This window comes from Triturus cristatus, chromosome 12 (genome assembly GCF_964204655.1).
Source record: "Triturus cristatus chromosome 12, aTriCri1.1, whole genome shotgun sequence".
NCBI lineage: Eukaryota > Metazoa > Chordata > Amphibia > Caudata > Salamandridae > Triturus > Triturus cristatus.
Genome location: NC_140595.1, coordinates 81,685,943 through 81,710,982, shown reverse-complemented (window position 1 = coordinate 81,710,982; position 25,040 = coordinate 81,685,943). Strand labels below are relative to the sequence as shown.

The 25,040-nt window shown below is 44.0% G+C and overlaps 1 protein-coding gene across 1 annotated transcript in view; it reads right to left on the bottom strand.

Annotated features, from left to right (window-relative positions):
- Positions 1 to 25,040, bottom strand: part of LOC146772635 (unconventional myosin-Ie-like) — a 132,981-nt gene that overhangs the window by 37,239 nt on the left and 70,702 nt on the right. Inside the window, exons 2-9 of the mRNA XM_085638637.1 lie at positions 18,536 to 18,673; positions 17,269 to 17,358; positions 16,293 to 16,387; positions 15,265 to 15,352; positions 12,796 to 12,885; positions 6,512 to 6,643; positions 5,496 to 5,630; positions 3,622 to 3,754 (exon numbers count right to left, since the gene is read on the bottom strand). Of these exons, the coding sequence (XP_085494763.1) occupies positions 3,622 to 3,754; positions 5,496 to 5,630; positions 6,512 to 6,643; positions 12,796 to 12,885; positions 15,265 to 15,352; positions 16,293 to 16,387; positions 17,269 to 17,358; positions 18,536 to 18,673 (901 nt within the window). The remainder of the gene's footprint in view (positions 1 to 3,621; positions 3,755 to 5,495; positions 5,631 to 6,511; positions 6,644 to 12,795; positions 12,886 to 15,264; positions 15,353 to 16,292; positions 16,388 to 17,268; positions 17,359 to 18,535; positions 18,674 to 25,040) is intronic.

Genomic DNA, 25,040 nt, shown 5'->3' with positions numbered 1-25,040 from the left:
TAGTCACGCTCTACACTAGACTGTGAAGCTTAGGTATATACAGTGCTACTATTGAAGGACAGTTATGGGTCCGATTGGGCCTCTGAATGCAATATAGGAGGAATGAAGTAAAGATTTATGGACACAGAACTGAGAAATAGAAATGCAGGACCGGATTCATGGATGCTTTAATTATTTGGTCTGGTCGTAGAAAATTGTCATAATTATTGTAACGTGGTACCATGAACAGTGGAAAAGGATGAATACCCTTTTTGTCTTTCCTTGTAGCTTTTCTTTTTGTACTGTTGATGCAAACTTCATAAAGATGCATTTAAAAAAAAACAAATCTGCAGCATTAGAATTAAAATTGTCAGGTTTGTATTGCTGCCAAAATTGTCAAATGAACATGATGCACTCTGATGTTAAAGTAAAAATATGTATTTCAGTGCTGTACAAAAACTCTAAATGCCATAGGACAATGTGCACAGACTATTTACCCAAAAAACTATGGAAGATGAAGTATTCTTTTAAAATCCTCTCTTGAGAAAAGTGGTACCATAACATAGTGCCAGAAAACCCTAGCAGTGCGAGGACTGTGAAATCAAAGAATATTGCACCACTTACCTGTGTATGCTGGGTCAGAAACTAAACACTGCGAATCTGTGGCCAGGATGTAAACTGAACATAGAATACTGCCCTACAGGTAACTCTGCTCCTAAAAAGGTGGACTGGAAAATAAACCCAGAATGGTGTGCATTACAGAGACTAAATTTGCCTCCCAGAAATCAGCTCCAGGTGGAAAATTAACATATGCCCATGGAAAGTTACGCTGGGAAGGTGATAATCCAGACAAATCTCTGCTATGGGAAAGTTTGTCCACAGAATGGCACACGAGGGTGAAGTGCCCCTCAGAATACCATGCCAAGAGGAGGATCTCACAAGCACTGCCCTGCCAGTAGACTGGAGCATAGAATGCCATGAGAGGAGAGAGTTATTCCAAATACTGCAGCACTGGCAGGAACCCAGGCCTCCAAATTCCTGTCATGTGCAATAAAATCCCAAATACTGCAGCAGGAGGAGACCTTCCCACATGCTTCTGGAGATGGTGCTTCAAGAAAACCGGCAGCAGAATGCTAAACCAAGATTGAAGCATCCCTCAAAACGGCAATAATGTTGCCATCCTACATAATGCTCCCCAAACTGTGCAACAGACTGCTGCACCAAAATACCATGGGTCAGAAGGACAGAAAACAGAAATACTACACTCACTTTGCGAGTTGTTATTCAGAGAACAATGCTCACAACTTTCTGCAACCAGAGAACATGCGCAAGAATGATGTGCCAACCAAACCTTAATTTGAGCCGGTGATGGCCAGTGGGGCCCACCAGTACTTATTTTTGGGGACTGTCTCACCTCATCAGACATTTTCCAAGAGAAAGAGACAAAAACACATAATGTCGGATAGCCGCTTAAGGGGGCATGAGGTGGATTCCAGACTACACAGCCTTGGTATTTGGCATGCTGGTGCCGGCCGGGAACATCTGAGCAGAGCTCTGGGCACCTGCACTTATTCTTTCTACAAATTAAACACTAGTGGCAACAAATAAATGGATCAGTGAATGATGCAATATCAATAAAACTGTCCAACAAATGCAGTGCTAGGAAAATATTGGAATGGAGATATGTGCGCCAGGAAGAATACTGCCCTACGAACTGTGCACCTCCATGAAGAAGGGTCAATTAATCCTTCTACGCCGACTCGTTTCTACAGAATGCTCTTTGTTGGGTGAAATGGTTCACGCAAAGAGCTTAGATGAAAATTGTTCATACCTTGATATACCTGGAAACAGACAGGTAAGAAAATGCTGTGCAAGGAGGACTTTAATAAGCCTGAAGACTGTTATGCATCAATGATAAAAATATCTGGAATTCTACGCTACACATTAGAGAGCTAACACAACGTGGCATTCCAGGAAAATCGACCAAATCACATAGCATTTATGGATATTACCAATAGAAAAAAACACTCCTAGAAGACTGCTACAACAACAGCAAGTGTCTTCCTTGTAAGGGCAAAGAATATTGCAGCCTCCCTGACATCCACAATGGTCATATAAACATCTTAAAAGTTCCTGGTTTAGCCAGCAGGATGGTGAGCACTGAATCTTCATTGGGGAACGCCAGGGACAGCAAGGCGGGGGGGGGGGGGGGTTCTTTCTTACGGACAGTGAAGACATAATAGGGTTATAAAAAAGGTTTTGGGAGGTCCTCCTAATTTGTAGTGTAAAAACTGCTTATGCGGGTTTCCGGGACTGTTTTGTAGGGAAGGAAGGATATTGCATTGCATTTCATACATGCAATCTTGGGGGAGGGTTAGGGCGGGGTGTGGGTGATAGAGGCCTCGTGATTGGCCACTGCTTTAGCTGTACTTCATCTCCTCACCAACACCACTGCTCACACGTGCAGACGGGCCTCTACCAAGATGCTCTAGTCATAAACATAAGCAGGTTTAATACCTCTTTTGCAGATGTGCATCTAACGTCTAAATGGAGCAAAATGTAACCTCCAGTGTCAGTGAGTGTCTATAGTCTAGTCTGAAACAGCTCTACCCTTCCGGCACTTATATATATATATATATATATATATATATATATATATATATATATATATATATATATATATATATATATATATAGAAACTCGGACTGTAGCTAGCACACCTCTGGTTCACAAATGAGAATATACATGTTGTGGTTTAGTCTACCAAAATCTTTAAAAGCTACTTTTTAGATCTGGCTTGACAGTGCAGCTGTCTGCAAGAGGAACGTTACCAGTCCTTTAAAATACACCTAGAGTAGGCTTCAGCTAACTCGGTGGAGTGCTACTCTCACACCTCATGCTAGTGGCCATTTGTTAGATCACTTTGCCTCCTCTAGAGTGCATGCATTACAATGTATTAGGAACTATTTCAAAATCGAAAAATGTACTTAACATCCATCCCACATTCACTACTCATCCATCCACTGTATACAGAGAGAAAATCTTTTTCTATTTCTTTTACTGCGGTTTTCTTTTTTTTAAACTCGAGTATGGGATATTATCACCAACAACATTCACTAAAACCACCATTAGCAGTACGATGACCATTATGACCAATACCATCAACACCATCACTAACATTAATTACCACGAGCATCAACACCACCACCTTCATTACCATCACCTCTATTACCACCATTACCATCAACACTTGTACCACCAACCATAATCACCACCGTTGCAACCACCACAACATTTATGTTGCCTGTTTGCATGTTTTACCACAGGAATGTCAGACCGATTGACTTGTCCATTATGAATGTGACTCGGAGAGGTAGGCTAAGCTTATTGTGCATGTGCACCATGTAAAAGGGTGGTGTAAGCATCAAAATATAGGTATCCTGCCCAACTGCAGCCTTCATATCAAGCACAGGCCGAACTTTGCAAATCAACATCTTCAAGGGAACAGCAATTTATCAACGCTTCGGGTCCACATTTTGCAATCAGTCTGCACCCAACTTGGTAGGAAGTGGCCTCTCTCGCCCCATTGGCACATATTGCACACTTCCAGCCCTGTTCCCTGGTGCGCCGTATGTACTCACAGTCTTCGCTCTCCACCACAGCGTAGTTTCCAGTCTCCTTGAATGTGATGTTCCCAAGGTGCAGAATTCCAGCCACAATCTGCAGAACTGAGGTTTGATCCTCTGGGGACAGACCCACCACCTGCATGGCAGCCTGAAAAACATAAGAGCAAGGAGCCTTCTCAGAAACAGAGGGTGGTAAACTACATCCCACTGACTTGATGGATCTGAGAATTCTACCTGTAATCGCTTATTCAATCAACTGACACAAGAACTGACTGACTTTCTCTGAAACTGTTCACCACCACACACAGAATCCCTTCCTAAATTCCACCACCAGAAGCCAATGTTTTCCCAATCCTTCATCTAGTCAACGTCCAAATTAATTCCATCAATTTTCTACCCCTCAATGACAGCACCATCTGTATCATTCAAGGGATCATTAACACGTACAGATACCCTTCTGACCAGTCACCATTACCCACAACATTCTTCATATACCTAAACTACCACCAGCACTCAACATTGTTTTACTAATCATCAACAGCAGTTGGTGTCTCTCAGGCCTTTCCAAACCCTCCCAACCAGCAGCACTGACCTAATCTGTTTAAATTCTCCCCCCTCAACAGGACCCTCGAAGGTCCTTTCAACCCTTGAATGTCAGAGGGCCATTCCCAACCTTATGAGCGCCCACTATTCCATACCCTCTGAGGCCTTCTAACTCTGGAACGCTAGTAACCGCTGCATTCTAGCCTTCAAGAGCACCAGCTACACTCCTACGTTCTGAATAACACACTCAATTCCTCGCAATCACTCAACACGACCGTCACCCAATGAACACCTTTCAACCCAACACCTCGCCTTTCACCTGCTAACCAACCATCCAACTCCTTTCAACACCACACACAAAACTGCTTCCAACTCATCACATCCTCTTACTGTTTTTCAATGCACAACATTATTCGAACCACCTTCTACTGATTCGCTTCCACCCCTTTACCTCTCGCACCCTCCTATTCCTTCTTAGCACCTCCCCAAGCAGTAACTGCTTGGGGAGCATTTCAGTCCATTATAACACTCAACCCGATCACCGGCTACCACTGAAACCCCTTCAGTCCCTCCCTGACAGCATGTGATGCACCTCTCTTCCCCAAAACTACTCACACCCGCGCCAATGCTACACAGACCCCTTTAAAGCACTTGTACTCCCTTCTAAAACTGCCTCCCACTAATACGTTCTTAAACAACCTTTGCAGTCCCCCAGTACCAGCCACTGAATCCTTCCAAACCTTACAGAAACCAGTGCATTGCCAATTTGCACTCAAAAAGCTACACCCATTAAATTCCTTCAAATTCCGTACAGCCCATTCCAATACTTCGCTGCAGCCAGCATCCTCTCAGTTACTTCCAATCCCTACTTGTCTTCTTCCACCTGCTCTTTCAGTCTTTTTGCACCACTTACCCATACTCAGATTGCTTAATACCCCACCCTCCCGGCAACTATTGAATGTTTGACTGTCTGCACAGCCTGCACCAGCTCAGACCGCCCTTGTTATACCCCTCCCCATTTGTGCTTTCAATCCAATCTTCTTGATCCACAGCTGTCCTCTGCCACCAGCTGTTACCTACCCAAACTTAACTCCTCTAAACAAACACCATGTGGCCAACAGGGAAAACACTTTACAGAAAACACTATTGTTTCACTGATGTGGCTCCAGTTCTGGTCTGGTGGGGGGAAATAAGGGACATATTTTCAGGTGCCATTAATGCTTCGGGCATTGATGGGCCATGTCCGCAGACACAACTGTGATGCAGACAGACAGTGAAGAATCAGCGGCTGACAAATAGTTGTCGCTGGGTACCAAAACTGTAATGTGCCAGCAGCTACCCCTCACCACTGTCTCCACAAACTCCTTCTTGTCGTCCATGTCATCCACTCGGTACGAAGCGGACTGGTTGAGATAGAAATAATAGTCTGGTGTGGTGATTCCCAGGTTCTCCCGCTCCTCAGGTGTCACACCCTCCAACAGCTGAGTGTGAGAAACAGTGAGGCGAAAGTAAACGTTAGTAACAGTTTTTTGTAATTAGCATAAAAGAAAAAAATATTCAAATACAAATTTAAAGGATTCTGATAGACGAGTGTGATAGTACATCCCTAACTCCTACCTAAGAATGAACTAGTCTTCATGATTTATTTATTTATGGAAAAGATATTCTTGGGCATGAACTCATACCCATGAATTATGTATTTAGAAACTTTTCAGTTATGTAATAAATAAGTAAATAATAATATTAATAATAATAATTGCCAAACACATTGTACATTGAGATATTTTGGGCTTCATACTTAAATCAGTGACCTGCAGGTTACACATGCAGCTAGCCATTGGGGGCACCTAACCTTCTCTGTGCCATTTTCTGGCCATTAAAAAAAGTATGACATATGTCTGAATACCTCCATCCTGTGCATCACTTTCCATAGGCCACAGAGGAAGAACCAAATGTCAACCGTTCAATATAGGATTAGAAACAAAACCACTAACCAACCCAACCGGTCTAATGCTGTTACTCTTTCTAGCCTCAGAGGAAATAATTTGTATTATATTCATAACTTTAGCATGGAAAACTTAAGGATAAAAAAAATACATTGTGAAAAATAAAACAATGTAGAGTAGTGTTACGGACAAAAATACCGGTCTGCTGAATTTTAGTGTTAGCTTGTTTTGAACCCCCTATAGCCATTGCCTTAAACTCCACAAACTAAACCTTTCCTACAGGAAATACTGAATGGGCACTATTGACTAATTCTAGATTGCGAAACAGCTATTATGTACAGGACTTGGTCAGCATCATATTTACCAGCCGCTCAAAACTGCCTTAGAATTACCTTTGGGCATCCTGCTCTGCTCACCTGGTAGTAAATGTGGAAACTCCTCTCACCAGCGTTCTGGTTGACCACTCTCGACTTCTCAAGCAGAAAGTTGGATATTTTCCCTCCATCTGGCTCTCCACCACGGCTGAACTGAATTTCGAAATACTTCCCCTGAAGAAGAAAGGGGTGAAAAAAATGGAACGAGGGCACATTAGTCAAACACCTGCAAAATATCACCCCAATCATAAATGAAATGGCCACTAACTTCAGGAAATAGGAGTGGAGGACAACTAGAAATAAGAGCAAAATAAGTCTGCACCATTCGCAACCTTGACATATTTAAAACTAAACTCCTGCTGGCTTTCCACCAGAGACTATGCTAAGATGAAATAGGTCTAAGGAATAATTTTTGCACTTTTCCCCCAAATTTATTTTTGAATGTCCTAGCTTTTGGACATCAGCAATAGACAATAGCAAACGGTAGGATTCCTGAGGAAGATTCAAGGAGTGCAGATGAAGGATCGAAAAATGTGGTACAAAATTAGCATCATGCAATATATCCAAAATACATAGAGTAGACTATCAAATATAAAGTAACCTCCATCTGAATTCCTGCTCATGATCAACCCTCATTGAACAAAATCCTTTAGAAAGCGTTACATTACAGGAGTTTCACTCATCGTAACTGGAACACTGCAGTGTAGCCCGCAAGCCTGGAGACCCACACTGGCATTGCTTTGAAAGTTTCTTTAATATCATGTGTATTCACGAAAAATAGTCACTTTTCTCCTGTCATAAACTGGCATATACTTTATGTCAAGCACCTCAGGGTTCCAAAGATAGGTCCTCTGCGCAGCTTCATATCTGGATTTCAGCTAAACTCAAAGGCAATAGTATGGTCTTCCATCCATCGGATAAGAATCTGCAGGACTAGTCACTGATATTTGAGCAGAATCTTGACATCGTTCACATTTATATTCATAATCCACATGCCAATAAGGAGCCCTATAAGTTCTCTCAAAGAAAAAGCCTTGCTCCAAGGTTCTACCAAGATTAATCCATTGCTTATGTTGTAAATTTTAATAATAGCTTCCTGGATCCCAGTGCAATAGACTTTCTGAAATGAAGATGGTACACAGTATCTCCAGCATCAAGAGGTTATCTCACCCCCCCCAAAGAAACCTTTCCATTTTTTTTAATTTTTTTTTTTAAACCGTTTATTACAGAATCCAAAAAATATACAAAGATGGGCATACAACCTTCAGGCCGGCCGCTAGCAAACAGAAGGAGCATGTAATACAGACAATAGAACGCACGCTGCGGCAAAAGGGAATTCACAGGAGTTGAAAAAGGCGTTGGCAGCCACACCTTCCGGACCCCACATGACGGTTTCATTTTTATATAAATAACAACAAAAAAAGCAAGTCCACAAGGCAACCCACAGTCGGAAACAACAGCATGTGCTCCCCTAGGGGGGGGACCCCACTGATTCATAGGAATATCGAGGGGGGGGAATAGGTCAGGAGGGGGGGGAATAGGTCAGGACGGGGACTAAGTAAACTCATTGCCCAGAACCGGGAAGACAAACAGGCTAAGGAGACGGGGCCGGTGACGGATCAGGCAGTAGCGGCGGGGTACAGATTCCCCCACGGTAAGCGTTCCAGGGGCCCCATACTTTCACCCATGTCCCAGGCTTACCTCTCGCAACATACACCACCTTTTCCCGAAACATACACCAATCCATGTTGTCCTTCCACGCCGAAACAGTCGGCGACCTCTGGGAACCCCACAGTTGCGCAATGTCACGTTTGGCCACCATATATCCCAGAGTCGCCCACCACGTCTGCGGCACTGAGTAGTCGGTTGGCTCCCATACATTCAAAAGACATCTCCTCGCTTCAGGCAACAGCGGCACATGCGTAACTACCTGCAAAACCTCATGCACACCACGCCAGAATCGCACCACCTCCGGGCATTCCCACAGAATATGGAGAAAGGTCCCCAAAGAACCACACCCACGCTTACACAACCCGTCCACAGCATAGCCCATACGCATCAGACTCGGCCCCGTAACATAGACCCTATGGAGTATCTTGAGCTGGACGAAGCGAAGGCGAGCCGGTATGGCCACCTCTTTCGGGGAGGCCACCGCAGACACCCAGTCCTCGTCATCCAGCTCCAATCCATCAGCCCCCCACGCCTCACGAAGGCCGGTCAGCAGTCCCGAACGGTCATTGATGAGCTTTTTGTAAATTAATGAAATCGTGCCGTCCGGGACATGCCCATCTAGCACTCTATCCTCCAGAGGGGAGCACTCCGGGATGGAGGCAACGTCCGGAAATACGGAGCACAACGCATGACGGATCTGCATATAACGAAAGTACTCCCTGTCCTGCAGCTGGAATTCTGTCTGCAGCACATCGAACGTTTTGAATCCCCCCCTCGTCCAGAGATCGCCCACCCTGCTGATGCCTATCATGTCCCACTTCTCAAAGCCCTTCGAGGTCCACAGGGAGCCCAGCCGCTCAGATGCGTATAGTGGCGTCGCCCGGGTCAAGCGATCCTTCCACCCCATCGCCACGTTAGCCGTGTGCCACACCCGTACCATGACCCCCGTGGGGCCCGTCAGCCGCGCGTCATGCGAGGTAGAATAAAGCGCCCGATTATAGTCACCGCCCGGCAGTAACATTTTATCCATCTCAAAGGCCGGGTTTAGGGCGGGCCTGTAAAGGCCGTGATTGATCGCAGCCAGCTGGGAGGCCCAGTAATATCGCTTGATATCTGGGAGGGCAACCCCCCCGTCGTACCACGGGAGTGTCAGCTTCGCCAGGGCGATACGCGGCCGACCCTCCCAGAACAGTCGGCGCTGCAAACTCTCCACCTCGCGAAAGTAGCGCGCCAGGACAACGTTCATTGTATTCTGCAAAGCATACAGGAAACGTGGCAGCGACATCATCTTAAACAATGCCGCCCGGCCGAGCGGCGAGAGCGACAAGCGCTTCCAACGCGCGACATCCTCCTTCAAGCGCTGGAGGGGGGGAAGCAAGTTCTGGCTATATCGGGCCTCCGCGTCCAGGGTAATGAAGACACCCAGGTACCTAAATCCCCGCGGGCGATCTGAATAGGACAACCCCGCGGAAGGATAGGATCCTCCCCAGAGAGGACATACACACACGATTTAGCCCAGTTGATGACCAGGCCGGAGTTGAGGCCAAATGAGTGCAATACATCAACCAGTACTATCAGTGATTTACGTGGGGAAGCCAGGTACAGAAGAATATCATCAGCGTAAAGAGATACGCGGTCCTCATACTCGGGGGTCCATCGGAGACCACGAATAGAAGGTTCCCACCGCAGCCACTCCGCCAGGGGCTCCAGGGCAAGCGCGAAGAGGAGCGGTGATAAAGGGCAGCCCTGCCGCGTGCCCCTGCCCAGCTCAAACGGAGCCGACACTCTACCGTTCACAACCACCTGCGCTAGCGGTCCCGAGTACAACAATTTCACCCAACCGATGAATCCCGGGCCAAACCCAAACTTCGCCAGTGTCGCCCAAATATATGGCCACTCAAGTGTGTCAAACGCCATAGTGGCGTCCAGGGATACCAAAATGGCCGGTTCCCGTATAAACGGGACACGCGCGAGCACCCCATGCAAGCGCCGCAGGTTAAGCGCAGTGTTGCGATGGGGGATAAAGCCGGACTGATCCTGGTGAATCAAATCGCACACCACGCCAACCAGCCGATTGGCCAACACCTTGGCGAGAATTTTGGGCTCCGCATTCAGCAGCGAAATAGGCCGGTAGGACGTGACCCGGTCCCGCGGCCTCCCCTCCTTGTGAATGACCACGATAGTAGCCAGACGCTGGTCTAGCGGGAGGGAACCCGCCGAACGGGCCGCGAGGAACATCGCACGGAGATGCGGCGCCAGCGTATCCGGTCGCAGCTTGTACAATTCGATGGGAAGACCATTAGGGCCCATGGCCTTGCCGGAAGCGACCGAGCGTATGGCGAGAGCAATTTCTTCAGAGGTTGGGGCGGCGTCCAACGACACTCTGTCCTCCTCCGAAAGGGAAGGCAGCGCTATATCCCTAAGCAGGGCATGGGAATCCTCTTCCGAGCGGGAGGACACCGGGGAATAGACCCCACGGAGATATTCTGCAAAGCAATCGACTATTTCTTCCGGTTCCGTGACACACACACCATCCAGTTTCTCAATCGACGGGACAACTCGACTCGCCCTCTCCTTTTTATCCAGCCACGCAATCAATTTCCCAGCCTTATCACCCACATCATACAGTCTCCCCTGTTGCTCTCTACTGAGGCCCCTGGCCGCCTCCGTGACGAGGGCCTTATAGGCCGCTTGCTTGAGTCGGAGACCTTTCCAGTTTTTAATGAAGTTTTGTTTGCCAGCTCTTGCATTTTCAAATTGCTATTCCCTTGAGATATGTCTGTGCCGCCCAAGGCATTGTTGGCTGTATATTTATCAGGATTTGTTATTCAATTGACTTTAAAGTTGTCAGGCATATCAAAAGTTCCAATTCAGGAAGGACCCCAAGACCTGGCTCTTCAAACGATCCTCCACCCAGTTCGACCAGCAGCCCGCCCCCAGCGCTTTGAGACCCATACGGGTGAGTAGCCGTGCTATACAAATCCCTGTTTGAAAGTTATCACAACACCCCTTCAATAAAAATTAAACAAACGGATGCTCTAACTATAGTCAACAATTTCAAAAATTTGAACAGACAAGCTTTTAAATTTGAGTTTTTCGTCATGGAAGAATCTCTTCCTTCATTGCGAAAGCAAGTCCTTGTATCTCTGTGACTGATCTTGGCCAAATAGTGGTAGCAGCATCACTCATTTGACATAATTAAAAAGGTATTAAGGATAAGACTTTTTGGTATATGACCAAGCCTGCCTGGAAAATCACCCGTGGTGCCACACAGATCCATTACAGTGGCCTCCGAGCCGAAAAGAAGCTACTGATCTTTCTTAAAATCTACAGGCCTTATAAATCTGTGGGAAATAGACCAAATATGCCCAGAAGAAAAAGGAGATTCAGCACATAAAAACTAGTGACCCTGAAAAACACAGGGACATGCTTCATAAAGCTCAGACTGGAAACACTCAGCAATACTTTAGGAACAGTGTATGTTTCTCATACGACTGACAAGCTTCTAGGAGACCATTTCCCTCTCCAATATACTACGGGTGTCTCAGCCTTGGAAATAGCTCAACTAATATCATTACTATACTTCTGCATACCATTTACCTCAATAGTTTCATCCAAATGATCTGAACTCAGTTTGCACACCTGTAAATGTACGCAAGTGTTGCCCCAAGACAATGAAAGGTACGAAGTTCCTGACATATGATGAATCATGACACCTAGCTTGCTGGGTGTGTGAGGGTCCTAGTTCCGACAGGAGGTATCCCCCACCTCCTCACTACCTGGAGTGCACACCAGGTGGCCAACTTGCCACCGAGGAACTCCGTACCTTTCATTGTCTTCTAGCTTAACTCAGGTCAAGTACGTTGGACCTCTATTAAGCCCTAGCTGTCCCTGTCTTTGTTGATTCACGACAGGCTGCCCATCATTCTTTTTGTACATTGAATGGTCCGTAACACAAACTCCTCGAATCAGCCACCTTTATTTTTTCCTCAGTGCTTTTTCCATCTGAAAGCCAGGAATTTGCATGATCATCTTTGTCCAACACATTTCATGTGGAAGAAACACCTGACAACATGCGGCACTCATGCCAATGCGTTCACATGAAGTAAAGTATCATGTACCCCTTTCCTAATCAAACTGTGGAAGAGAATAGCACGGAGTGAGTCGGGTAGCAGCTGACCATTGGTTTTCATTCAGATGCTAGTTGGAACAAAGTGGCTGATATTAAATGGGTAAAAATAAAATGCCCGATTCTTGGATTTTGCACAGTAGGCCGTTTAATGTCCGAAAGTTTTTAGAAGAAACTTCCCTTCCCCTTAATTATACTGGGGGCATTCTCCATGCTGGCAGCCAACACCAATGCTGCCAAGAATGGACTTGCAATGACATGGTCTACAACTCTCACTAAACAATCTAGGTTGGATCACTTATCAGGAAAACTTTTACTATCTTCCTTTACACCTTATTTTGCTCCCTTTTGAAATGTTACATACTTTAGAATCCTAGTACTAAATGTGGGTGGCAGATAGACAAGCTTTGTGAGCTAAGTTCAGGCCATGAAAGAAAAGGGTATGAATGTTGGGTAGGGAAGGACATTCAAGACACCAAAGGGGTCTTCACTAATCCAAGTGGAGAGGAAGGACTTAAATACTCACAAATCTGCTGGAGTTGTTGTTTCGGACTGTCTTGGCATTCCCGAAGGCCTCCAAGAGAGGATTGGATTTCAGTATGATGTCCTTAACGTGCTGTGGGAGACATTTGTTACCATGTTACTTACAACAAACAAATCATGGATGACAGCTGATGTAATTGATAACACAAGGAAGTTAAACAAGGAAAGGAAAGAAAAGGAAACAGAAAAATAAGGTGGAGGTTTGAATGGTCATGAACAAAATAGTGTATGAAGGAGGAAATGTATTTCCCCAATCTGAATTGCCATGGTGTGCCTGAATTCGTCAACACAACAAATCCTTTCAATGAACAGGAAAATGAAGGTGGCACCTACCAAGATGTATTGACAAAGACTAGCTACCTATCGATCCGACTTGGAGGAGGATTGTCTGCAAACTCTTCTTTATAAGTCATACCACTACTTTGGAATTATTAGGAAATGGTCCGGTATGGAAAGCTTTTAAGTGAAATAAAAATATTTTATGTAATTTATAGGAAATAATTAATTGACTTCCTTCACTGTGACCTCACTTTAACACACAAATGATCTAAAAAACTTGTAACTGGTTTTTAACACTTTGTAAGCATTACAGAATTATAGAGCACAAATTAAACAATGGTGAACTATCAGCATATTGAATAGTAAATTATTGTATGCATAGGAGCAGTCTGGCATCAGATAACGCACACCATGTTTGCCAATTCATTTAGGTCATATTGTGGCCAGCCCTCTTTCCCTCTTGTAGTAGTGACGTCGCACCACTAAGATGGTGCACTGCAGAGCTCCTCATATGTGTGACCACAGCACTAACAGGAGATTCAATCAGAATTTCTAGAGTGCGCCTTATCACCCATGAGGGTATCCAGGCGCTGTGCTGCGGGTCTTAGTTGAAAAGCCAGGTCTTGAGTCCCTTCCTGAAGTCCGTCAGCGACAGTGACGAACGGAGTTGGAGGGGAAGAGTGTTACAGGATTTGGCGGCGAGGTGGGAGAAGGAGCGTCCTCCGGTATGGCAGCAGCGGATGCGCGGTATCTGCACAATGGCGTGATGAGGTGAGTGGAGGTCCCTGGATGGTTTGTGGAAATTCAGGTGGTGGTTCATGTAGGCAGGTCCTTGGTCACGGAGGGCTTTGTAGGCGTGGGTCAGTATCTTGAATTAGCATCTTTTCTGGATGGGGAGCCAGTGGAGGTCTCTCTGGTGCTGGGTGATGTGGGTTCTCTTGAGCAGGTTAAGGATCAGTCTGGCTGCTGCGTTCTGGATCGTCTGGAGTCTTCAAGAGTTCGGTGGTGGTGCCTGCATAGAGTGCGTTGCCGTAGTCCAGCCGACTGGTGATGAGGCCCATAGTCACCGTTTTCCTGGTATTGGCAGAACTGTTGCACATATTTTAATGATCGTTTTAAAAGGTCTGGGAATCGCATACATTATATTTTGGGGAGGCTAGCGGAACATGCCCCTTAACTGTCTGAGAGACAGGGATGGCATGTAAGAAATGTGATTTTAGTTTTGTGACGGTGTATCAGTTTTGTACTCCTTCATCACCCACCAAGGTGCTGCCGACAGGAGGTTGCGCGCCGGCCACACTGAGGGGTAGGGGTGTAGGCATACCGTGTGTTGGCAACAGTGGAACATAAAACATACTTTGGAAGATGGATGTAGAATATCACTGACAAACATTAAGCATAAGTTATGGTTTATTTTCCTCATAAAGTATTAACATATGTTTTAAATAAATATCGAATTCTCTGAATACATAATCCATTTATGGGCTAGCAATGGTTTTATCTGCAGGGGTTCAAGTTATGGTTTGTGTAATGGATTAGAATAGGTGAATTTTAAGGGTTTTTAGGTCTTGGTTTGGAACCATAACATCGCTAACTTTTCTTTCATTGAATTTCTTAGTCTCTTATTCCATATGAATGTTAAAGTGTATGCACGATCTGAGCCCTAACTTAATTTTACTTCTTTTTCTGTGCATTCCGGAGGGTACTGCTTTTAAAGGATCATTAACGTTAGATGCGAGGCCACAGCCAATATTTCCAGGCCTTGCACAGCGAGTCTGAGCACAGGGTCTGGCCTGGCCATGCTTCCAACCTACATTATTGAAATTTGTAAAGTTTGTGGTATAGCTTTTTTAACGTTTGTTGCTGAAGTGGAGAACTAAATTTCTTATGGCAGCTAAAATTAGACATTTCTTTTCTTGACCTCCCCTTAACTTTTTTACAGGCATGGATCTGCACATGTCACAACTTACCCAGTTTGGCAGTTTTGGCCAAAGTTCGTGCACATTTGTCAAAAGGCAGCAAAGTTATAAGCAAACCAAAAATGCATTTTCACTGGAAAGTGTGGCTGAACCATTACTACAGTCCTTACCATTGATGCTAGAATGTATCTGTATTACATTAACTTTTCAGAATCTTCACTTTGAGGGAACAGGTTCACAGTGGGGATACATACCTGCACTTTTGGGCCTCCTCCTGACACTTTCGACACGTAGCCCATGATGTACTTGGCAGCGACAGTCTTGCCAGCTCCGCTCTCCCCACTAAAAGAGAAAGAACAGAAACACTGTACAGTTCTTCCAAAACCTTGTTAATATTCTCCAATTCAAACCCCTTCTTTTGCTTGGCTTGTAGGACACAGGCATGCTTTACAGATGCCAGACCATGTTCTACTTCAGCCATTTCAGTTATGCGTCATTTTCTGTGTGGTACCTGCCTTATAATGGTACAGGCACAAGTGGGACCTGAGATTATTGGCGGAGGACAAGTATCTTGAGAGAGATGGCACACAATGGGTTGAGGAGTTGCGGTATAATTATGATATTACAGAGCAGTGGTCAGGCTATTCGCTCTTCATTTCCTTTTGGAGCTCTTACTCTTAGAGCATCGAGTTTGGAATTAATGTTTTAGCAGTAAATCTCTTTAAAATGTTCATGAAATTATTTGACATAAGCTACCAGACACTGTTAACTTTTCTGAGCATGAGCAAAAATGATGAGGAGATAAGTGATGAAACAATCAACCAGTCGTAGAAGGATCTTGATGGAACGGACTTGTACATTGGAAGGGTAAAGCAGGTAAGCATGCAACACTCGTATATTAGGATTTGTAGAATAATGAGGAGCAGGTTTTGATAAAATATTCTAGTTAAGCTGGAGGCTAAATTAGAGCGCCAAGGAACCAGAACTTGCTAACTGCACTTGGTAGTAAAGTAGTACGACCTGTAAGCTTGGATGACCCAGTTTCCAAATACATCTAAGTGTAAGACATCCGCTCTGAAAGCCTTAAAGGTAACAAGCCTTTATTTTTGGGCCAGACTCCCTGGTTATCGTCTCATTGGATCGTACTCTTTCTTCTAGGCTTCTTCCTTTCGGCAACAGCCATAAATGTTTCAGGCTCTGCCCAACATCCCAGGACTCTACTAAGTAGACGTGTGTCTGGACACTCCATCCAGCCTCACGCCTGCACCCAGTTACCAGTTACCTGATGATGACACACTGGTTCTCCCCGTCAATCAGCATGTTCCTGTACATGGTGTCTGCCAAAGCGTAGATATGGGGTGGGTTTTCATACTGAGCCTGTAGGAACGGAGGCAAGAAAATGAAATCAAAACAGCATATCCAGCGGTAGACACAACAAATTGATACCACTGAAGTTATCATCTTGTTCTTCGGTCAGTGTAGGGTCACACAACTCAAATCTCTCAACTGCAAGAGCTGGAGGCCTGGAGAATAACAATAGTAGGAACGTTGAGGGAGCCATGGAAAGTAAGGGGGATGCAGAGGCAAAGCAACAGATGCAGCATTGATACTCACTTATCCAGTGGCCATTGACAACACAGCATGTTTGAAGTGTTGCAGGAAACAGGAAGAAACAAATACAGCAGTAACACCACTGGTTGGTAACAGTAGTCAGCTGACTGTTCCATGGCCAGTCGATGTATGCTATCGAGTAACCTTTCCGAAGATAGTTGCTCCCTAGTAAGTCCATTTCAACATTGGTAGGAGAAGCGTTGCACTACTCCCTGCGTCCGGATACACTAGACTTTCTTCACCATGTTCTAGTGCACCCGTACAAATCTTTCCTTTGCCCAAGTTTGCTTTTGGTTCTTATAACGGCGTGCTACTCCTAACATTACTCGCCTGAAGTCATAAATGGTTATGGACATAGTGTGACTTGGTTTCTGGCTTGAGTTTTCAACAAGGGTTGCACATATGATTAGTGTTCTTTGTGCTCTGCTACACTGGTCATCGAACACTGCACATACGTACACCCATCATTACACACCATACCCTGCTACTCCTAACAGCAGATCGAAGTTAACATGAGGTCATGCATGGTCACTCATGAACATGGCTTCACTTGCGCATTTCAGCAGAGCTCGTATGCCTGATCACATTCACCCCTGCCTGGACACTTGATGTCGCTCACTGCATTCTGCACACCGGATGTTACTCACCGCACCCTGATACAGCTCGATCTCCCGATCCGTGAAGTATGGCAGCTGCTTGAACGGGTTGACAGAAATAAGAACCGACCCAATATATGTCTACTGAAGAGTCAGGAAATCAAACAGCGATGAAACAATTAGGGCTTGCCTTCCCAGGTGATGAAGGCCAGGACAAGGCCTTGTGCACTCCTGCTTGTATTTTTTACTGCAAAAGCTCTGCAGGAGTTCGCTTTGTGCAGAGGGGGGTCTGTATTACATGACTTTAACCCCTGCAGAGCTTTACCTCATTTTCTGTATTCGTTACATTACTGTACACGATGCAAGAAGCAACTGCTAATGCCCTGTGCCTGTAGCACTATTTGTTTGAACTGTACGCTATGAGCTGGTGGGCTATGAGCTGAATGACCTCCCACCATCTTCAGTTCCTGTAAGCTGTTCCGGAAGTTTTCTTTCTCCCCCTGTATCAATAGGGATTGTTTTACTGTACGTTTTCTATGCAGTGAGCTTCCTCTCATCCAGTGCTTTGGTATGACGTCTGTCACTATCAGCTCTACAGAGACCCCACTTAATTGTCCTGATCATACAAAGACTACGTAAAGGGTACACCGACTCTAGTACTGCTATGGACAGAAGACTGGATTTAGAGGGCGAGGATGAGTGGGTGGTTAGAGTTTAGGAATACGTTTCTAAGAAGGAATGTAAAGTGTTTTTAAAGCAGTTTATTTCAAGAAACACAGGGAGGGTGGGGAAGTAAAATTATTTTGGCAAGTCAAGAAAAAACTATTTGTGGAATATTTGTGTAGTCCTTCCCAGTGACATCATGTGGTAAATAATCATATTTGTGAGAGTCATGAGGAACATCTTTGAATTTCTAAAACTAAAAAGATAATAGGATCTGATTACTGATGGATGGGAATGGATAGTATAGTTTTCTAAGGCACTTGTTATTGCATCTGTAGGCTTGTTCTATTTGTGTGTGAGGGTAGTTGATAAACGGATTTGTCCAGAACACATAACTGAGTGTGAAAGTACTGATTAAAATCTGGGTCTCCTGGCTCCAATTGGGAAAGCTCCACCATAGCATCAGATCAGGCCCATACCTTAATAGGGATCACTCTACCTTTCACCTCAATACCAAAGGTGAAACAGATAAAATTCTACATCCTGCACCAAGTCACTTCTCCCTACTTTCTGCATGTACTTCTCTTTCAGTATTGCTGTTCTTTCCACCCTGCCCCATATCCACTCCGCCTCTGCTGGAGTCTCAAAAGGATACAAAGATGTAGTCGTCCATGTAGCGCTTCTTGAGGTTTTCGACGATGGCCTCCTCAGTGATTTTTGACAGGAGCACCATGTCATCCACCCCGCTGTGCTTGACATTCTGGGCTTGCCAGTGGTACCGCTCCTTGCTCCCCTGGGGAAGGAGATAAAAGACTGGGTTACATTCACACTGCACTAGAAGAGCCACTATTCAATTTCATATTGTTTATATTATAGAACTCGAAAGCATGAGAAGCGAAGTCATTCGTACCAGGAATTAAATCTGTGAGTGAGGTAAACTTCTTGGCTGGCACACTTGCCTAAAAACGTACCTCTCGCTCTCCCACGGTCACATATTGCCAAGGGTTAAGTAAATGAAGAGAAAACGGTGGGACAACAAATAACTGTATAAGAAAACTTCATACGAATAAACAATGATACAAGCGACCTGGAGATAGATATTATGTGTGTGTGTACACAATATATATATATATATATATATATATATATATATATATATATATATATATATATATATATATATATATATATATATATATATATATATATATATTCTTTCCTCCAGACGGGTTTGTTTAGGAGCCGAGCCCGTTGTCAGTCGGTGCACATATGCCGGTAAACCAGAAAACCGGCAAATCTGTATAACTCCAATGTTGCACGTAAACAAAGCACACTCAGAGTCACGGGTATTCCAAAGCGGCAGTAGTTTATTCTTCGCTACGCGTTTCGACACGCAAAGTGTCTTGATCACACAAATCTACGAACGTTTTGCATAGATTTTAAATAAAGTTCATTGAAGTGATTTCACCCAAACATGATAATAGAAGTGGAACTATGCCTTCAGTTAGTCATACCGGATGTTCTAGTGCGGCAGACATATTGGAGAGTCCAAAACAACGTTATTAAGATTACAAAATATAGTCAGACTTCAATTTCGTTCTTGCCATATTTCAAGGCTAAATAGCCATTATTGATCTGACAATCATTATATTCAACAAGAGAGACTGTATATTTCAACATTGCATTGATTTGGCATTAGTTAATACTGTTTGCAACATCATTCGAGACTAAAATCAGTTTGTAGGTTAATGTCCCAACTTCATCCATAACACCATCAAATGTGCAAAACAAACAAAAAACAAAAACAAAAAAAAACACAGAACCAATTCTATTTCACAGATAAGAGAATTCTTACAAATATCTATCTATTTGGAAAATCAATGCAATGTTGAAATATACAGTCTCTCTTGGGCACTAGACCGATAAAATGTATTAACAATAGACCCTTTATCTATACTGTTTCGCCACTAGAGCGCTTAGATACAAACGTGTGTCATTCAGGCACACTGGGGACTACCAACACTCGTACATGCAAGTGTTAACTATATATTGTTGAATATAATGATTGTCAGATCAATAATGGCTATTTGCCTTGAAATATGGCAAGAACGAAATTGAACCAACATGTACGGCAATTTATTTATAAATGTTAAAATCTGAAATATGTAATCACATGCATATTGAATTTATGTTCCCATGAGCGATAAGTAATTATGGTGTCTATTCAGCAATATGCTAAACAAATGAAGTCTGACTATATTTTGTAATCTTAATAACGTTGTTTTGGACTCTCCAATATGTCTGCCGCACTAGAACATCCGGTATGACTAACTGAAGGCATAGTCCCACTTCTATTATCATGTTTGGGTGAAATCACTTCAATGAACTTTATTTAAAATCTATGCAAAACGTTCGTAGATTCGTGTGATCAAGACACTTTGCGTGTCGAAACGCGTAGCGAAGAATAAACTACTGCCGCTTTGGAATACCCGTGACTCTGAGTGTGCTTTGTTTACGTGCAACATTGGAGTTATATATATATACACACACACACACACACACACACACACACACACACACACACACACACACACACACACACACACACACACACACACACACACACACACACACACACACACACACACACACACACACACACACACACACACACACACACTGGAGCATTGTCTCAGCAATAACATCTTTTTATTTGACGGGGTCATCTATAGACAAACAACTGGAACAGCCATGGGTTTGTGCTTCGCGCCCAGCTTTGCTAATCTGTTCATGGGCCTGTGGGAGGAGGAGGTCTTTGGCACTTCCAAACTGGCTCCAGATGTTGGGCAGATCGTGGTGTGGCTCAGGTACATTGATGCCCTGTTTATCATCTGGAGGGTCTCAAAGTCTAGCCATTGATTATATCAGGAAACTTAATACTAACAACCGCAACATACTCCTGACCAGCAATATCCGCAATACCACAGCAGAATATTTGGACGTCAAGATAGAGATCAGGCAGAACAGAATTCACACTAAACTTTTCCGCAGAAGCACGACAGGTAACAGCCTGTTACATGCCCTCAGTGGTCACCCAGAAACCCTTAAATGGAGCATCCCTTTTGGAGAGCTACTGAGGGCCAAACGGAAGTGTAACACTGAGGAAGCATACCAATACGAGTGCAGGATCATGACTGACAGATTCAGGGAGAAGGGATACCTGGTCTGGGTTCTTAACAAGGTTAGTGACAGAGCTGAAAGCATCAGCAGAGAGGAGACACTGTCTGACAAGGTAGACAAGGAGACAGAACAGACTGAAGACAGCACCAGGATAATTTTGACATTAAACGGCGATGCCGGCGATGTCAAGAAGATCCAGGTGAAGAACTGGAATATACTCAAGTGTGACAACTTCATTGGCAGCAACATTGAAGACAGACCAAGCATCACTTATAGGAGGGGACGCAGCCTCAGGGACATGTTGGTTCACAGTGACATCACGGAATCACCAGGCAAGGATACACATAACCTCCAGGGCTTTTTTCCATGTGGCCATTGCAAGGCATGCAGAAACAGTCTGATGCGCGAAGAGGTAGCACGAGGACCAACCAGCAGAGTCATTTCTCAATTCCTCACGTGTAGTAACGCCTTTGTCATCTACATCATTGAGTGCCCATGTAAATTGTGGTATATAGGTAGCACCACCCTAATGGCTAAAAAGAGAAAACTGGAGCACAAGAGGGCCATTACCAACAAGGACCCTCGGTATCCAGTAGCCCGACACTTTCAGGACAGGCATTTCTCTAATGCATGTCAGCTTTCTTACTGTGCCATCGAACAGATCAGAAATTATCACTGGAGGGGGGGGGGACAAAGTTCTAAAGCTCAGGAAGAAGGAGTCTAAATACATAATAGATTTCCAAACCAGAACCCCAGGGGGGTTGAACCAGGATGAGGAACTTGCTGTTCACCTCAGAGAGGAATAGTTTTTGCCCCTATCTCTGCTCTTCTCCATGATGCATTTGAAACCCAATTTTTCATGTTGAATGGCACTATACGCATCATTTGTAGCACATTGTTTTTAAGTATTATTTTTCTTGATATTGATACATTTCATTTTGTGTTTCTTTTTCACAGGAGGAAATGAAGGGACCCATCACCACTCACCAGCACGGGTTCCCTTCCCTTTTCTTCGTCGTCACTCCTGGGATGTCGTCACAGATAGAATAAACCATGCATGATTTGATTATCAGTTGAGAATTTTTGTGCACCATGACTGTACCAGAGTCAGACCATGCCAGGGCACATGCCCAACACTAGCTATGGTTGCTTTGCCTAGCATTCCATTTTCCCAGGCAGTAATGTGTTGTGACCCGGACTGATCCACTATGTATAGCCTACCATGTAGTTACACAGTATTGTACAGGCACTATGCCTTTACTCGTATCATCCGACTGTGTAACACTGTAATCGTGTCCAGGCTCTGACACCATGTTATTCACTGCCCCTTTTGTCACATTTTGTCACATTTCTCACACCTTGGTGTGTGACCACTTTGGTGTTACTTTGTTGTTCTATGTACGTGGCAATTTTCAATGGATTTCCACTCCATGTTCTCTGCAGTGACTGTGACTGTGAATGCACCATCCTGTGGCTAGAATACCTATTTCCGGACTAGGTCTTTGCACCATTCCAATATGGCCAACACCTTTGATCCTCTTGTGTTTCCCTTGTCTATGTTTATCATGTATTTTTAAGGACACCCTAGTGTTGGTTATAGCACATGTGACCAAGGTTGCTGGGCAACCGAAACACGTTGTGTGAATAAACGGTTTCCTGAAACAAACTTGGCATGGATTTTGCTGTATCTTGAGAGCGCTCCTATTGAACTTTGTGGAAATACACACACACACACAGAGTGTATAAATATATATATATACATATATATATATATATATATATATACATATATATACATATATATATATATATACACATATATATATATATATATATATATATATATATATATATTACCTACTGGCGGTCGCCAGTAGGTAGTTATAGTTAGGACCACGTTTCCATAGGAAATCCGCAACATTCTATTTTGAATAACTTTGGCGCCGGTCGACGAATCCTCGCGAATTTTTCAAAATAGGTGGGGCGCTACGCTCCGCTCCTACCCTGAAAGTCTCGGGGGGATTCGTCAAGCGGGGGCTGAGATAAAAGGGGGGTCCCAAAACGCGTTTTTCCCATGCATTTTTCCATAGGACCTTTAGACAGGGCTACAGCCCGAACAGCTGAACAGAATTACTAGAAATTTGGCAGAGAGGTAGTCCTCAGGTCAAGGAAGTGCCTTTTGTAGGTTTGGTGTAAATCTGTTCAGTAGATTCTGAGAAAATAGCCTTTAAATCAATATATATATCTGAGCCAGCTTACGGTGCGCTTACGGTACGCTTACCGTACGCGTACGGTGGCGTGCGCGAGCGCGATTCTGATTGGCTCTTAGATCTTAGTAAACATTCGAATCGGCCGAAACCAGGAAGCGGCGGCCGCCATTTTCTCTCTCGCACGGAGAGTGATTTTTAAAATATAAAGCCCAAAAACATGTAAAGGGGCTGTTTAGACAGCTCCCACACACATAGCCATGTTGAGGGAGTCCCCAAAGATCCCCCAAGGCCAAAAACGGAATTTTTATTTTTTCGGTAATTTCGGCGATTACGCTTACCGTACGCGTACCAATTGTGCATGGCTTATTACACCTGAGATAAACTAAAATATTTAAACAAAAAAGAATAAAAAAAAAAATTATCCACACTCTCTCCACCCCGTGTGCAAATGGTGCCCGAAGGGCACCATTTGTGCATGGCTTATAAAATATACGAAAAATTTAAATATTACCTTTCAAAACGAAGTGCATCATATGTCCTCCATGTGCGCACGGTGCGCGAAGCGCATCGTGCGTACATGGCCCATCTAGCGTAACGTGGGCACGCGGTGCGCGTAGCGCACCGCGTGCCCACCGTGCGTGTACGGCACTAACTGCGTAAAGTGGGCGCGCGGTGCGCGAAGCGCACCGCGTGCTCACTGTGCGCGCACGGAACGAACTGCGTTAAGTGGGTGCGCACGCCACGAATGGCGTAAAGTAACTTAGCATTTAAAAAAACGTACAAATTCACTGAAAAAACCATAGGTTTCACACACGTTATAGTTAGGAATTAGCATTTAAAAAACCTTGCAAATTCACTGAAAAAACCATAGGTTTCACACATGTTATAGTTAGCGGAAATTTTACTGATAAAAAAACCAATGAAATTCCCCCGTTATAGTTAGTGCAGGCAACTATAACTCACGCGACCGCAATCTTCTGCTGATCACATATGTGTCTTTATGAAAAAAAAATATTTGTAATATATGTATAGCTAAAAATGTATGGAAGAAGACATGGGCAAATAAGTGTCTAAAAACAGTATTAGCATCAGCAGAAGATTGCGGTCGCGTGAGTTATAGTTGCCTGCACTAACTATAACGGGGGAATTTCATTGGTTTTTTATCAGTAAAATTTCCGCTAACTATAACATGTGTGAAACCTATGGTTTTTTCAGTGAATATATATATGTCATGGCGGCATGGTGATTTTGCAATAAACTGAACTTTTGCACGATTCTGTGGTCCGTATCCGTTTGTCAGAAGCGACATTATCGGAGTTCCTGGATATATATATATATATATATATATATATATATATATATATATATATATATATATATCCATCTATCCCCACCCACATCATACATGCATGTTTCGGCAGTTGCTGGTTGCTGCCATGCTCCAAACAGAAGGAAGTGTCAGCATACAAACTGAGTCAGCCATCTCAATCCAAATTATGCAGTCAATTTCGCTACTCTTGAAAAAGGTAGTCGACACACTGGAGTTGTGGAAACCTTCATTATTATGTTGCTGCCGTTTGAAACATTTTGGCTGCCCCACAGACTTGTTCATAATGAGGGGGGCCATTTTCGGTATACAATTTTAATGTGCATTTGCACCTACGTGAACATAAGTGAAACCAGACTCTCTCTACATTCAAGGTCCTTGTACTTGTCAATACATGATAAAAACAAAAAAATTAAATCCCTTATATTGGATCAAATTTGGTA